Below are 17070 nucleotides of genomic sequence, written 5' to 3' on the forward strand. Positions count from 1 at the left end.
CACAGACAGCCCCCCAGGAATTGAACCCAGGGTCCCACCGCTTTGCTACCATGCCGCCACCCACATATATGTATAAATATGTACAATGTTGCTGATAGAATTAGTTGTCCTATACAAACAATGATTACAACAACATGGAGCAGTGACATTTGTTGACCGGACTCTGACGGTGGTCACATTGATCCAGTGTGATGTCCTCTGGAGTTTACTGTTTTGTCCATGAGAAAAAATTCCTACTGGTCCTGTTTGAATGTGCATAAAACGTCATTGTTCTCCATCGTCCAGTTCTTATGATTTTCATGCGCTGTCTGAGTAGGGCAGTGCCTTCATAGGCACCTTATGCAAGACAATTGCTATGCATTCCCTGTCCAGTTTCAGGGACAGCCATAGCACTGCATCAGTGTGTAGGGCACCTGGATTTTGTGGCAGTTGTGCAGGCTTGCAGTTTCCATGGCGCTTAGAAAAAGCAGTTGAACTTCCTGTTGAGATCTATGCAAAGAAGATTTTTATCGAGTTTAGAAAAAAAAACATACAGAAGAGAAATTAATGGAAATTCTAAGTAAAGGCTGTCAACCTGGCCACACTAACACTAAAACAAAACCCAACGGAAGCAAGGTGTGTTGAGATGCTTCAGAACAAGATCTGTAGCACTGGAATGTGTGCAGCCCTCCCTCCTCCCCATTTCCTTACTGTGAGCAAAGGCTGAGAGTGACTCACTGTGAGCAAGAAGCTCTCACTCATCAGCACAGACCCAAGCGCCCAACAGGAAATGGAACATCGGGTGCAGCCCTCAAGGGACTTGTTCACTTGGGACTGTCCCATCTTCCAAAAAAAAATCAAAGGTTTAGAAATTCATGAAGTGAAATGACTCTACTGATTTTAGTAGTAGTAAATCATATTAAAAATTGAATAGTCTTTTAAATGTATTCCTTTGTATGTAATATGGTCAAATCTGTGAGTTCAAAGAGGGCAGCCTTACTAAATTTCATTACTGAAATCAGACATTTCTCTTTTCTGGACTGTGATAGTGTGTGATCAGTGTGTGTCAATGCTACAGTCCATCAGCGTAAAAGATCAGAATTGTTCATCAGTTGTGATGCCCCAGCACTCAGTGGTGAGAGCCCAGGCTTCTGACTTAATTGTCATATGAAGGGGTGCAGTCTATGAGCAATCTCTTTTAATTGTCTCTTTATTTTTAATTCTAATGTCTGCTGTGTCTTATGAAAATGTCCCAGTTTGTCGTGCTTGTAAGCTGTTCAGCACCAAGTGTCTGTTTAAGGACGGTCTTTGTGGTTAAATTAGTTAAATCTGTGTGCTTTATTTATCTAAAAACATAATTACATAAAGAGAGTAGCAAATTAATTTGCTGCACAGAATATTATTAGGGTGGCACAGTGGTGCAGTGGTTGACATTGTTGCCTTGTAGCACTGGGGACTCTGGGTGCTGTACGTGTGGAGTCTGTATGTTCTCCCTGTGTTCACGTGGGTTTCCTCCAGGTGCTCCAGTTTCTTCCACAGTCCAGAGACATGCTGGTAGGTTAACTTGTTTCTGGGAAAACTGGCCCTGGTGCGAGTCTGTGAGTGCCCAGTGATGGACTGATGTCCTATCCAGGGGCTCCAGCTCTCCCGTGACCCTGTATTAGATAAAGTGGGTTTAAAATTGTTGGATGATGATGACTATTATTATTGTGTGGGAGATTGTAGAGAGTGAAGGGACATGGGACACTATGTTGAAATGCAGAAAGTTCTGTTGCTTTTGACCCAGCCTCCACTAGGTGGAGCCTCAAATCTTTCACCTGGTTCCTTGCAATACAAAGCAGGAGATAAAACAGAATTTAATGTCCGTGGTTTTTTGAACCCACACAAGCACTGAGAATGGGTGCACAATTATGGTGCAACTGTCCTATTAAAAAAAAAACGTGTGTAAAGGTCAATACATAACAAATTGAAAACTATTTAACTTTTAAATCTGTGTTCGTCTGTTTCCTCATATTAAACATTACATATGGTGTCCTAGGCTTTAATTTACTAAGATTTATAAATATGTGCATAAACATTTCAAAAGTACAAGGTTTCACTTTATAACAAACTTTCTATTGGTGTATGCATGAAAGCAGAAAGGAAAGTTACAGGAAGACACTTTCAGTTCCATTTTCCTCTGGTATGAAAGACACCTCATATTTTGAAAGCCTGGATGTTTTGCTAGCTCAGATTGCAGTATTAATGTATTTAAAAAGAGTAATGTAAAACCTCAAGTGTAATCATGCTACTGAGTGGAAAACATTGAAATTCTACACTTGTATTCAATCATGCTGCACATTCAGTCTTATTGTTGCAGGAGGTAAAGATGGACTCTCAGCATTTGTCATGAAAATAAATGAGAATCGCTGTTGCATTGATTTTTTAAATTTGTTACAACAGCTGAAAGAGATCCCTCTGGATCTAAACATCAAACTCAGTTTAACCAGTGGCACAAGAATACAGCAAAAAGTGATTGTGAAAACTGAATTAAAAACAAGTTAAGCTCATGAGATGCTCTAGCAGCCATGTGTACCCTCTTGCGCCAGATGACCTGGATCACGATCCAAAGGCGGCCATTAGTTGCCGGCAGGGGCTTGAGGCTTGCCGTTATGCCTGCATGCAGTGGAATGACACCCTGCTGTCCCGATTAAGCAGACATAAAAGATGGAAAAGGCTGTTAGCTGAGAAGCAGCTGATGGCATTGAGCAGTGGTGCCCCCCTCCCTGCCAGCGGAGCCCACCCACACAAAGCTCGATTCACGGAGACTCCGAGCAGCTGACAGATAGACAAGTCGCCATCAGCTGCCCGCCTCCGTGTTGAAAAAGGCTCCTCGCAATTATCAAGGTGCTAAAAAAACAGACGTGAAACTTGTACCATAATACCGTCTCAGAGGCTTTTTGTAAACAGTGTTGTTCTGTTTTGTATTGTTTTAAGAAAACCTCCACCATGGACTTGTATACGGCCATAGCAGGACAGAAGCCAGCACTGGCAAACATGGAAGCCTGCTACCAGCTGTCTTTGAAAGTTATTTTCCTTTTTGTGCCATTAGTGCCAACTTGCACGGTTGCAGTAAGAAAGCTGTGATTGGTTTTGTCGTTGTACTGCGGACAAGGCTTTGCTGCACTGGAAAGAGTTCAAAGGAAGAGCTGCTAGAACAGTTTCCTCATGGAAAGTGTGACATACATTGAAAGGATAAAAGAGTGTTTCTTCAGCTTAGAACAGAGAAGACTTTGTTGGGATCTGATTTGCATATTGAAAACGCTGAAATGAAGGGACAAAGTTAACCCCAAAAAACTGCATGGACAAAATATTAGGAACCACCAGACAAATGAGCAGACTCTTGCAGAGGCTGTGTGGCTGGACTTGAAGAGCAGAAGACCAGTTTTGTTCATCCTCCGAGGTCAGTGCAATACCCAGTGGACAGAAGGGGACCTGCAGGTCAATCCTGCCCACGGCTGCTCTTGCTGCAGCCTCAGCTGCTTGTGATCGTGCTGGAAGCCCAGGATGAGATCTGGTACAGGTATTTCAGTACCATGTGGAATTCATACTTATCTGCAGGAGCTCCTGACAGCAAATAGTGGAGCTTCCTGAGGTTGTTGACGAGAAAGTGAAGTTCATTTTAGGAAGGAAAATAGACCTAGAAGACACAAACAGAAGTGGTGGTTGAAAGAGTTTTTACAGGCTTCTGATGCTGAAGCTGTTTGATTGAGATCTTGACCAAAGGCCACCAGCACCTTCCAAAGCTGTGGCAGTACATGTGGGCTGGAGGGCCTGGTGTTTCAGTCCCGCCTGCTAAGAGCCTCAGCTCACTGTGCGTGAAGGACCTGATAACAAACTGTTCCCCTGGTATCCATGGAGCACCAGACCAGCAGGCTTTGTAGGCCTCATTAAATCACCAGCACAAGCCTTCAACTAACAGGGTTACAATAGTTCAATCAAGGCACAATTAAACCCTCACAGGTCTGATGCTGCTGATGATTTAAGCAAAACTTGCACTTGAGGAACTGATGTGGAGGCCTGGTGTGGGTGGTACAGTTAACCAAAAACAGCAGGAGATCTGTGAGCTCACAATGGTTTTCTAAGGAGGTCAGGTCAAGTATAATGACTGTGTGAAAATAATATATCTACCTAACAACAAGAATATTAGGAGAGTTGTCAGTTTTAATTATCACCTGCTCTTAAAATGCCAACATTTTAAGGTTGTTGTTTTTTTTGGTAGCAGTAACAAGGCAGTCTGTAGTGTTAAGACCTATAGTGTGTTTCAATATTACAGAAGGGAAATAAAATCTAGGACTACTTGACATCACAATGCTGTTACAAATTTGTTAAAAATACTGTTGAATTACAATCATCTTCAAAATGACTAAACATAATAAAAACATACTTATATGTGGCAATGGAGTTAGATTTTTTACAACTGCAAATGTTACACCAGATGAGATCAGATGATACAATCTAAACATTGATATCTGGCCACAATAAGTTTTTTTAAATGATACCAGGTAAATAAAATGAGAAAAGGGCAAATAAAGTAAGGTGAATAGAACCAGGAAAACGGAGCACCCCGAGGAAACCCACACAAACATGGGGAGAACACACATATCCCACAGAGACAGCACCCCAGGGCCCCCGCACTGCGAGCCGCGTGAGCACACAGCCTCTAATCTTTGTAAATAAAGAGCAGGTTAAGATGTAATTGCTGTTTTTGCACATGAGTGAAAACAGAAGTTTCTGAGACTTTTGCCTTGCAGTATATTCACTACCTTCTGATGATGTACCATTTAGGTGAATTACAAATACTGTATACACTTTTAGGATGAATCCTTTTAACCAAAACTTGAATCCTCAAACTGAACATTGTTTTTGGAAAAGAAGTTAAATGTCAGCAAAGACTGCAAAGAACAATCAAAAACTTGAATATGTTCAATTTTCTTGGTATGTTTTTTATTAATGAATGGCAATGAAATATAAAAAAACACCTGCAGGCGAATGACACGTCCAACCCTAACTTGTACTAAAGGCATGAAGATGTGAAACAGTTGCAACAGATTGTAGTTCACCTCCGTGGCCGAGATGAAATATCGTTTATTATCGAACACAGAAGATTAGGGGCTTCACTGCCGGTTACTACGTCTCTGCCTCCACCTTGTGGACAAACCGGAGAAGCTCGCCCCCTTTACCTGGCGAGCGGAGACTTGTTTCGGCGCACCTGTCGTGTTGCTGTGCTTGCGAACCGCTGTAATCTTATTGAATGAGGCAAACACATACAGTAACATTACAATTAACCATTCAAGTGGCAAAATACTGTAGCTGGACAGCACTTTAAAAATGGGTCGTGACATCATAATCTTCCGAAGCTGTGAACGGGGTGTTTTCTGTGAATGAAAAAATAAATTATTGGGTCAACACACCTTTACTAAACTGAGCATATGGTTTAAAAAAAGTAATGAGACCATAGAGTGTCCATTTAATTATAGTTTATAAATGCGTATCACTGGGATAATATTAAGAATTGTAACATTGCACATTATGCTGAGACTCCGGCCATCACCGTGCGCCCAGGCCCCAGTCAAGAAATCAGGCCAATCAGAGCTGAAGTGAAACTCTCGCTGTTGCTTCCTGGAGGCTGGAAAGTGCCGTCAGCAGGACTTTGTACTGGATGGGGGTTTCCGGATGTGCACGAACCACAGCCAGTAAATGTTGGAGGTTCCGTCTTCCTCCTCCTGGGATTAGTGAAGATGATTAGTTGCAAGGTATTACCAAACTACTTTCAAATTAACGATTTTGAAGATTTGGATTTTTAAAATTAAATGTCTTGGCTGGGGACGTTCATACATAAGGTTGGTGTTTTTTTTTAATTGTATTTATCGCAGCTATCCGTTTGCATCCGACCTCGAATTGTACACAGCCGAAGTGCTGCTGACGGTGGAGGTTTACAGCTTTTCCTGCAGTGGCTGTCAGATCACATATGGAAAACAAGCACCCCGTAACTCCATTCCGCACAGGTGACCGAAACTGAACAACTTCACTGCACGGAAGAGACGCAGAAGATAGGGACTTCTTAACGAGGCTTATAAGCCCTTTGGGAAATTGTTAGTTTAACCCTGTAGTAAGGTAATCATGAAGTATACGGTTACCAGGACTCTTTCACGTGTCACCCCTGAAACCGTTGTGTCTTTGCTATTCCCCAACGCCATGTTGTCACCCCAATAAAGGACCAGAGCTCTAGACAGGATGTACAAACTAAAACATGCTGTAACTTGCAAAAGTATTGGTGTGCTTTGCTAGTACAAGGGTGTGCTGACAGGGACGGTTTTTTGATGCCGGATGAAAACAGGTGAGGACAGGTAAGTTTACCTGCAGCAATATTGAGTCAGTTGTGCTGATCAGATGCTGGTGGTGGAGGCTGGGATTTCCAAGCTTTTGGAGTTTTGTAGGTGTCATTAAGTCAATAGCTTAGCGCTAAGGTTGAATTGATCTAATTAAGATTGATCTAACTTATTATTATTGATCTAAACTTAATTTAATTAGTTTCGCCAAGTTCCTCAGTGCTGTGGAGCAGCACATTATTATCACAAATGTTAATGTTCACCCTTTCATTTATATGCTGTGCAGTTTGTTTGCATCACTGCATACTGTAGCTCAGGTTTTAACGATTAAGAAATTTAAAAATGTCCAAAGTGCCAAGAGGGAAAATTGTAGTTCCTACGTGGGAATGAAATTCTGTGTGCTGTGTTAATACAAACCACTGTCTCTCCAGGGCAAGGTGTGAGCTAGTGGATGGGTTTAGCTCATTAAAAATTAAGCTTCAGAATTTGATAAAGCTTACATGACAAAAGAGAAGAACTATGATGAAAGGGAGTGGTTTGTATTTACTGGTTAAGTGAAGGATTTAAAGCTTCCAGAAGACCTGTTGGATTGTGACCCCTTGAGGACCAAGGTTGAACAAGTGCCAAATTTAGTCTTGTTATAGACCGGAGACCAGGGAGAGCCCTAATTCATGGGGAATAACACTCCATAAGAAAAATTAGGAGTGTTAATTGAGAATTCAGGCACAAGACATTTTGGTTTAACTCCCTGGCCGGAGGAGGAGGAAATAAAGAGCTGGAGCTGGGATGGAGGAGGGATACAAGGAAGAGAGGGACTCGCTGGGGTATTCATAGCTTTCCAAGAAGCGACATCCAGTGGGATTAGAGTCAGAGTAGCTGAGGTGAAGGACAACTGAGTTTCTGTTACTTCTCCTATACTTTAATTAAAACTGCATTTATTGTTTCCTAACAAATTAGATTCTGTCATATATAGTCAAAAGGTATAATCAAACCTATAATCAAAATGTTACATGCTTGAAAGGAATTCAGTGTTCATTTTGCAGGAAAACAGCATGTTTAACAACTTTTTCATGAAGTGGGACACTGTTTCATGAGAAGCCAGTTTTGGGCTTTGCCGTCACAGCTGCTCAGGTTGGTCCTCATGTTTGCCTCTACAGGTGTGGTTCCATGGAAGGAAGACAAGCAGGTGACGATACCCTCCTGGGAGGAAGGCGGACAGCATGACGCTGGGCTCTGCGATGCAGTTTGAACCGTCCTAGAACCACAACAAAAGAATGGCCGAGAAGAGAAAGTGTGCGCCGAGCCTGGAAGCCGCTTTCAGGTTCCTCTCCGCCACGTCCCCTGAGAAATTACTCAGCCTCACATTCAAGCTGGGCCGTGGCGAGGCAGAGCGGCTCGTGCGCGCCTTGGCTCTGCTGAGCCTCAGCAAGCAGGCGGAAGCCTTGGCAGAGCTCAGGGAGCTGACAAACAACGACCTGGCTAGCTATCTCGCTGAAACTGCGAACAGTCACAGCCCCCCCAAAGCTCAGGGGTCCTCGCTCTCTGCCGATATTCTTATTGACCTCGCTCGGGTCTTTAAAATTCTGGCTGATGAGGGTTTGTGCAAAGACTCCTTCCGTGATGAAGCCTACTTAGCTGCCATCAGGGCGTGTGAGAGCGCTCAGGGAACATGTAAGGTGGATGTAGGGAAGCTTAGAATGGAAGCCAAGGAAAAGTGTGGTCCACACTTGGACTGCGGAGGCCTGCCAGATAGCGGAACAACTTTGAAGTCCTTTCTTGGTCTCTGTTCATATCTTCCCTGGAAACCAGAGCATAGAAGCCCAGCCATACAGATCACGAGGACTGAAAACCCCTCTGCAGCCAACAGCCGCAGTTCTCCATCCTCACTGAGGAGCTCCAGCGGGAGTCAGGTGTCCTTTCCCAGCCACCTGGAGGTCAGCGCGTCCCCCACCAACGCGTTTCTTTCTAAAAGAGAACAAGATCAGAAAATAGTCTCCTCCGAGAGGCACCAAGAGGATTTTGTGGAGTCCATAGGCAGACTTTCAATCAGCAGCACGTCAGTTCAGCGACAGGGCACCGTTTCAGCTGTTTCTTTACCTGGGGAGGAGGCCCCGGGTCTTTCTGTTCTGACTCACCTGGAAGAACAGAAGGAAGGAGCAGAAGAAGCGGGAAACCTGTCTGTGGACAAGAGATTTGTTCATGTTCAACCTGAAAGCAGCCACGATCCACAAGACACTACACAGTCCCTCCTGGACAAAGGAAGTCATGCCAGACCTTTGGAAAGCACTGTCTCCATGGGAGGTCATCAGACTATAACTTCCAAAGAACCCAGTGCTGACTTTCCAGTCCAGCCTGGAAAGAAGCTGTTGGAGGTCAAACAGACAGCAGCTGCAGAGTCTTCTGATACAGATGTCCAGAGTGAGATTAAAGATTCCAAAAACAACTCTCCTAGGAGTTCACCCTCCATCTTGGGATTTAAAGAAGAGGATAGTGGCGAAAAGTTTTATTCTTTTGTAATTTTGCATGCAGCAGAGGACAGTGACATTGCTAGTGAACTGCAGTTGAAATTAGAGAGCCTGGGGGCTGGGGAAGGTGCTACTTTCAGCGAAGACTTTGCAGTTCCTGGGAGACACACCTTGACTTGCATACAGGATGCCATTGACAATTCTGCCTTCACCATTCTCCTTTTGACAAAGAACTTCAACACTCGCTTGCTGGAGCACAAAACCAACTCTGTTCTCATGAACTCCATTGAGAACCAACACAAATACAACACTGTCATTCCTTTCCTGCCCAGGGAGAACTTTCTAACCCGGAAAGAAATGCCACTGTGTCTTAAGATTTATAATCCCCTGGATGAGGGGAGAACTAGGAATTTTGAGAAAATAGCTAGAAAGACCTTTGCACCTGAGAAAGTTGAAAGACAGAGACAACTCTGGAAGATGGAGCAAAGCATAAAAGCAGCTGAGGAAAGGAAAGAGCAATTAAAAGGAGTCAATGCCAGACATGAGCGCTTGGTCAAGGCAGCCAGTGGAACTGCTGAGCTGAAACAGGAGCGCTTACATCTACAGCAAGAATTACTCAGACAGATGTATGCAGAATGGATGGCAGGCATGCCCCAGCCACAGTTCTCAAACCCAAATGTACAGCCTGACCAAATGTTCTGTGGACCCCATTTTGTCCCTCCATGTACTCAAACCCGTGGCATGGGGCCCCCCTATTCTGCCTTCCCGTTCAGCCCAGCTGGGCTCTACAACTTTTTCCCCACGCACGTGCAGCAGGTGCCGCAGGGATATCATTCTGATGGGTTTGCGAACATGGTTGGTGCTCCTGCCTGCCAGCCCTCAAATATCATCCAGATCCACAATGCCAGCCACATTATGATCGGCAATGATTCCTCCATGAGTGTTGGGGTGGCCGTTGAGCGAACTGGGGAGGGAGATGGCGAAGATCATGCTCCTTCTGCGGAGGGAAAAGGGCCTGATCCTGCCATCAATAATTTTTTATGAAAACAGTCTGACCTTCAGATCAAAGCACCAGGAGCAGATTTTCCTACATAAGCACATGCAAGGTGGGGAAATTAAGTGGTATTGCACTTTTTTCCCACAATTTGTAAATTGTCGTAGGCAGATGCATATGAAGCAAAGAAGGAGATTCCTATGAAAAGAATATGGCAATGTTCTTCTGATTTAAAAAATGATATTTCAGAGTTTTGTTTGTAGCAGAAAGAATACTGATCACGGGTATAAATACAAATGATCTTTTACAGGTGTCTAAGAAAAGGTACTTCTTCCTGGAAAAAACGTTTTAGAGAATAAATGTGAAAATATGGCATGTTTTGGTTGGAGGTATTTAACAACCGTGGTGTTACTTTATTTAGGACGTTACTTACAGTGTCCTCTAGAGGGCAGCAGTTGTTACTCTGAGGTCTTTGCAATGGAGAACATTTTAGCACGGAGCTAGGGAGTAGTTTCAGCAGCTACATTTATCGTAGTTGGTATTTACTTCGGTTACTCGTTTAGAATGGAGCATCGTAGGAACATAAGGATATTATCTTCTCTTGTGCAAGATTCTGTTCCACACTTCGCCAGATCTCTTTCTACCTTTGTCATGTCTTCAACAAAAGCCTCCCCTTTCGCTGTGTTTTTTACTACCCGCGACAACCTTGTACGTACTGCCCCTTAAAAACACCCTGGTTCTTTCTCACGTTGACGAATGTGCTTTGCATAAAAAGAGCAACAGCGGTCTTGTTCGCAAAGTTACAGATTTAAGTCTTTTTTGAACAAGTGGATCGACTGACAGGTCGAATCTTTACACGTCCGTTGGTGCGTCACTTCTTCAGATTTTTAAAAAAGCACACCGCTACGAAGTATTAAGATGTGCTTGTTCAAGCCTCTTGGTAAGAACATGCAATTGTTTGCTAGTGTTCGCTTTTTGAGACTACACCCGCAACTCTTCTGATTAGGCTATGTGATATTCGTGACAAATTTCCTGCTCACACAAACGCACAGAAGACACTGATATTAAATGCAAAATCCACCGCCGCCCACCACCCGGGCAAACAGAGGAACACAATGGCAGACCCGTTACTCTCGCACCGGTAACAGACGCTTGAACTCGGCAGACGGGGTCACTGGAGGTCAAAGTCACCGTGCATGGTCACGTGATCACCGGAAACCCAAGGCGCTATATCTCGGGAGCGAAAGGAGCACAAACGCAGCACTAACAAATGAAGAAGGCTCCACGGCCGAAACGTTGTGTTCTCTTTCTTCTTTTTTTCAGCATGAAATAAACCTATTACTTGTTCACTAACAAATGAGACCGGTTTGGTTTCCCTACGACGTTGTCTGTAGGGGGAGCAACTTCACGGAGCTGCATTAACATGAATAGCAAATGTGAGCTTATTGTATATATACCGGATTGAGGTATATGTTTAAAAATCAGTCCGGCAAACTACTTTTAATTCAAATCATATTGCACAGTAGGTTATTATACCATTATACTGCAGTCTTACAGTCTGAATATCTGCATTAAAAGCTGTTCTTCATGTGGATTTATACTCTGTGATAAAGGCACAGACTGCTATCACAGTTTCTCCTGCTTTTCATTCCAAACAAGCTCTCAGTCATGATTAATTAATAATTAATGTTCTTCTCACACACTAGTAAAAGAACATTTAAGGATTGTTTTCACATATAAAATTAAACAGGGTTACAAATGCACTTCAACCTTGCACTAATTTCTGGGTACAGGATCTGCACCAATTCACATTTCCAGAACAGCAACTAAGGATGTTTACTCTGAAAAGTGTGATTCCCACTTGTGTCTATGAATCACTAAGGAGTAGCCAATTAAGCAAAATTAAAAACACATTGTAAGATTCTTACAAAACAATGCTGAAAGAACCTCAACAGTGTTTGCCACCTGACAAGGCTGCAATGCTGGTTTCAAGAACATCTGTAAAGGAGCAATGAGCATGTTGATGAAAAACGCATCCCTCCTGTTGTCTGCATAAGATTTTGAATTAAATTTACAATCCCCCCCAGCAGGGTGTTTTATGAAACCACAATAAAAAAGCAGTTAGAAAAGCCTAATACAACCATTCACTTAAAAGCTCTAATTAGGTTCAGTTTTTGAAATCTAGGCTGGAACATGAAACAGAAGTCAGAGGGTCACTAAGACAAGCATGACGATTCAGAGCACTAAAGGTCAAGAGCTGGGAGCTGGAAACTGTATATTAGGAGTGAAAGGGACTGAGACCAGCTCCTGCTTCACTAACACATGTGCATCCCTGAACAGGCAATGGAGTGCTTTTTAAAAACTGGGTGTGGGAGATGTCTCTTGTCACACCACTCCAAACTGCCCTCCCTGTTCTGAGAACTCTGTAGGGCTGTGAAGGATACACAGATGGAGATAAACCACCTCAGGGACTTGCACAGTAAATACACTCTCTGAGAAGGTGTTTCCTTTTTTCAGTTATTTAAACAATTCAGTTGAGAAGCAGGCTGCCCTATGATTCACTAGAAAATACTGCAATGGATAAAGGTAATACAGTACACTGGTACAGTAGGTACTGTGTAGGTACTGTGTAGTGCTTGCTCTGCTATATTTGTAGCAAGAGAAGATCATTTTGTGATGAAAAACAGGCTGAAATGCAACGGCAACAAAAAGAAACATTTATGAATCACAGTTATGTCTGCCAAAGATGTTTTTTTTAAACAATGACAGAAAGAAAAGAGACAGTTTGGAACAAAGTAACATATTTATGCAACTATGCAAATGCTGTCGAACTGTACAGTGCTTCATCAGGTCACATACACTCCCTTCCAGGTTGTGTAATGTTAAGAAAGGAGAAATGCTACCACTGTACTTACAACACAAATTAATCACCAGTTTCTTTTAGTCTGTATTTAAAAAGGATGCAGTTCAGGAATGCAAAAAGATTACTAACCCAGAGTTTACACAGAAAAGCACCAACTCTTTTAAACCTCATTTGTTGCTTCTAACCATTGCACCTGTAGTGCACGATGACCACTAATTCTTAAAATCGTCTCTCAACTCTGCTGCAGAATTATAGTCATGACAGCTAGTAACTTTCCTAATCCAAGAGGAATCAGTTTGCCAGGACTCATTTAACCCACACTAGAGACCACAGGGCGGGCACAGAACAGCATGTATTTTTACTTTCATACTCCTATTTCAATTCAGCTATAAAAAGGACCATGTGTAAGTGTGCAAGCTACTATGAATATCACGCACAGGAGCCAGGCTTCCCCTACAAACCTGACATTCTTTTTTGTCCTTTGCTGGATCAGGGAGTTAAACAGGGCTCTCACAGCACAGCACTAAGCACCATATCCAGACGAACAGGCCTAATTTCTCCAGAATTATACTAAACAAAATAAGATGGTATTTGACCTAGTGCTGCTAAAAATGGAGTCGAAAGGAGCCTGAGGAACCTGAAAAAAAAATAGAAAAGTTGTCCTGTGGTGTGAAAAATAAGCAGCTTCTGTTTAATACTAAATTCTGTCTTTGTTGAACAACTTAAATTGTTATGACTGTCTAAAAGAACTTCTTTTAAAATACAGTATTTCTGCATGAATACATAGACTGCCCTGTACGGGATGAGATGGAAATTGATTATGCAAGTGCTGTACCTGAAAAGTTAGATTCTTTCTCCTTTTCTTGAACGAATCCTGATTGTTTAATCCTGCCAGCACCAAATCAGGCAGACATATCCAAAGCAGTGGCTCAGTTTTATACTGGTGCCACTTGTATGCCCTTTTTTATTTTATGTATACTGTTTACTGATTACTGGCTGCTATGGCTGAAGTTACATGTTTAAACTTTACGGCATTATGCAAACCCTCTGAACAAAATTGTTTCTAGTGTTTCCCATGTAAGGGGTATATTGCAAAAGGCCAATTTTAAAAGCAAGCTGAAAATGTATTGTAAGTCACAATGGCACAAGCACACCAAGGAAAACTCATACTAAGAAATTAAGGAACACTTAAGCCATTTATACAAAGCAATTAAAAATTAGTGTTTTGTATCTCCAAGCACTATTTTAGTATAACTTCTGTTGTCCTTTCAGTACTAATTAATTTAAGCATTATTATATTACCTTTGACTGTGGATCTGTTTATGAAAAGTAGACAAGTTTGAGAACACAACACTCTGAGCAATGGCACAAGATCAGATTGCAACTTTCATGATGGGAGACATTATCCCTGCTTTGTCAATTGTGCAAGTTCATGTAATAAAAATTCTGTACACCTTCTTAGGATTACTGAATTTTATTCAGGCACCTTAATTCTGTGTGCGTTGTCTTTGCTTAGGTATTAAATTAAACACAGAACAACAGTTACTGGCTGAATTTGGGACCTGATGCAAAACAACAAACTAGATCTTCAAAGTGCTTTAAATAAGGTAAAATAAACAAAAACTAAAGAAAAATGAAACAAAAAAACAATAAGACTCCAAGGTGTGGAAAATTGCTTGTCCTGCTCCCAGTTTGTAGATATAGAATCTAACTTGCAGGGATGATTTCCTATAAGCATCAATGGAGTCCCAACAATACTAATACAATCTGCCCTGGACAGAGCAAACCGGACCTGCCAAGTCTACAAGTATCTGTACTGAATGACAGACACTGGTGTGAGCCATCAGTGATGTCTGTTAAGAGCAGATCTCACATTATCTCGATTACCTTTTTTGACTGTTTTAGTAACATTAAAAAAAAACATTAAAGCGATAAATAGTTAAAAAACAAAACAAAACTAGGCACTAGACAGACAAAATTCTGTACCCATGAGGCTGGTGGTTCCTTGCTTGAGAATACTTTCCCCAACATGCAAGCTTTTTGGCAACTTTGTAACCCCCCCCACCCCCACCCACCAACACATTATGCTGCCACCATCTTCTTAAGCTGTAGCGCCAACTGACATACAGACACAAGAGTTAAATAGGTTGTTACTTGCTAGTTCCTTTTTATGCATGTTTTTCCAGAAAAGTGGAAAGAGAACAAAAGGATTAGTGCAGCTCGATGAAGGCTTCCATTTCCTCGGGGATGAGCCCTTTGTAAGGGATTTTGTGTTTCTCGATGGCTCGGGCGGCAAGGCACTGCAGGGTGATGTGGTTGAGGGGGTGCATGGTGTTCTTGGCGGTGGCCTTCTCGTCCAGCAGCTCGTAGGCGGTCTTGCGCTGGGAGTTGGTTGCATCGAAGTGGGCGCCGGCCTCAATGAGCACGTTCATGATCTCTGGGCTTCCGTTCATGGCAGACACGTGCAGGGGGGTGTTGTTGTCGTAGTCCCGCGAGTCCACATCAGCGCCACACTCGAACAGAAGCAGGGCCACCTGCATGGAGGGGAACTTGCCCACAGGGTAGCGGCCCACTGTGGTGGTGTCCTTGTCCACAGCCATGTGCAGGGGGGTGTAGCCATTCCTAGCTCTGGGGTTGAGCTTTAGCAGCCTGTAGATGGTCTGCTTCTTTTGGTGCTCCTGCTCGGGGCTGCAGTCCACCTTCTCCAGCAGGTAAATGAGGTGCAGGATGATGGAGAGGGCCTTGGTGAACTGGGACACCTCCGGCGGGTTGTCCCGCTGGGCGATGGCTCGCTCTACCTCCCGCACGCTCTTGTTAAGGATTCCCATGAGGTCAGTGAAGGTCACCCGGGTGGCTAAGGTGCCCTTAGCACGGTCCTGCAGGACGAAGGAGAAGAGCTCGGCGAAGGACAGGAAGCTGCTCGCCGTCATTGGGCTGAGAGGGTCCAGGTTGCTCTGCTGCATGTCCAGGGCATACTTCCAAAGGTTGATGCAGCGCTCAAAGTTGCCTGAGTCAGCGTACACGGCCCCCCGGTAGCGGATGTAGTAAGAGGTGTCGGGGTGGGAGGGACCCAGAATGCGCTCGCGGATCAGCAGGGCCTGCATGCGCATCTCGTCGGGGTCAGTTATCAGGGCCTCCAGCTCCTCGCTGGTGGTCACCTCCCTGGAGTAGTCGTATGCCAGCACGAGCTGCCCTGGATGGGGCTTGGAGATGACACCGCCCTTGTCCCCGTGCCTCATCTCCATCGCTCTCTTCCAGTACTTCATGGCTCCTAACAAGTCTCTCTTCTTGTCTACAAACGTGGCCCCCAGCAGCTCCAGCGCATCGATTCGCTCCTCGCGGGAGGAGCGCGGCTGGTGGATGAGGTACTCCACGATGTTGGTGTGTCCCGTCACGCTGGCTGCTAGGAGAGGCGTCATACCGTAGCCGTCCCTCTCCATCTTGGCGTTGCACTTGAGCAGCATTTTCATAATGTCCAGGCTGCCCGACTCGGCACAGTCGTGCAAGGCGGTGTTACCCTTCACACTCTTCCGATTCACATCGGCACCCTTCTCCAGCAAGTACTTGGCAATCTCCTTGTGCCCTTTGTAGCAGGAGATCATCAGGCAGGTGTGCCCGTGACGGTTGGCCACCTCCATGTCTGCTTTGTGCTCAATCAGATACCGGACAATCTCCAGGTGGCCATCAAAGCAGGCAGCCCTCAGAGGCGTGGAGTTAGTTAAAGTAGTGTTGTTCACAGAAGCCCCGTGTTTCAACAAACTCCTCACGACCTGTAAGTGGCCGGCCGCAGATGCTGCCCACAAGGGGGGCGCTCCTTCAATCGTTTCCCCGTCAAAATTAACAGAGCCCCCCAGCTCCACATTGGCTTTGCAGTGCTCAAGCAAGTAATCCACAACTTCCAAATGGCCATACCTGGAGGCGATCAATAAAGGCGTGCCCCCTTGCGTCTTCTCCTCGGCAAGAGCTTCCAACTCTTCGGGAGTTTTGTTGCTCAGCAACTTCTGAATAAGTTTCAGCTTCCCATCTCTGGCAGCGTTAAAAACCGCCGTTTTGATATCCATATTACCGACGTTTGGATCTTCTGTCGGCCATTTAACCCAGCGAAAGCGGTTTTCAAAATTAAAATAATAAATCTGATCTGTGCCTCTTCCTCTCGCTTACATTTTCAGCCATTTTAAGGCTGCTGACAAAATGGAGTCTTTGCTTTTTTGACAGGTCTATGTTTACCATACGCGCTCAGCATCACGAGAATTGTAGTCTTTCCGCTGCATGAGACTAGTAGCGATTAGCGGTTAGAGCTGCTTCCATAGAAATACCATTCCCGTAATGCAATGGAAGATTAGGGCAAAACCTTTTCCTCGACGTAATCCGGGCGATTATGGTAAATGCGGTTTTTAA

The 17070-nt window shown here is 44.0% G+C and overlaps 2 protein-coding genes across 2 annotated transcripts; one reads left to right on the plus strand and one right to left on the minus strand.

Annotated features, from left to right (window-relative positions):
- The first annotated feature begins 5702 nt into the window (after window positions 1-5702).
- Window positions 5703-10183, plus strand: ticam1 (TIR domain containing adaptor molecule 1). The gene is made up of 2 exons (XM_088907738.1): window positions 5703-5861; window positions 7508-10183. Exon 2 carries the CDS (start codon window positions 7625-7627, stop codon window positions 9857-9859), a length of 2235 nt encoding a protein of 744 aa, XP_088763864.1. The 5' UTR covers window positions 5703-5861; window positions 7508-7624; the 3' UTR covers window positions 9860-10183.
- A 3950-nt stretch (window positions 10184-14133) lies between these two features.
- fem1a (fem-1 homolog a) lies at window positions 14134-16866 on the minus strand. The gene has a single exon (XM_088907740.1). It carries the CDS (start codon window positions 16731-16733, stop codon window positions 14883-14885), a length of 1851 nt encoding a protein of 616 aa, XP_088763866.1. The 5' UTR covers window positions 16734-16866; the 3' UTR covers window positions 14134-14882.
- Window positions 16867-17070: the final 204 nt, after the last annotated feature.

This window comes from Atractosteus spatula, chromosome 28, assembly GCF_055471065.1.
Source record: "Atractosteus spatula isolate fAtrSpa1 chromosome 28, fAtrSpa1.hap1, whole genome shotgun sequence".
Lineage (NCBI taxonomy): Eukaryota > Metazoa > Chordata > Actinopteri > Semionotiformes > Lepisosteidae > Atractosteus > Atractosteus spatula.

Excerpts from the sequence above, each read along its gene's own strand:
- fem1a (XM_088907740.1), bottom strand. The coding sequence starts at position 16,733 with ATGGATATCAAAACGGCGGTTTTTAACGCTGCCAGAGATGGGAAGCTG.
- ticam1 (XM_088907738.1), top strand. The coding sequence starts at position 7,625 with ATGGCCGAGAAGAGAAAGTGTGCGCCGAGCCTGGAAGCCGCTTTCAGG.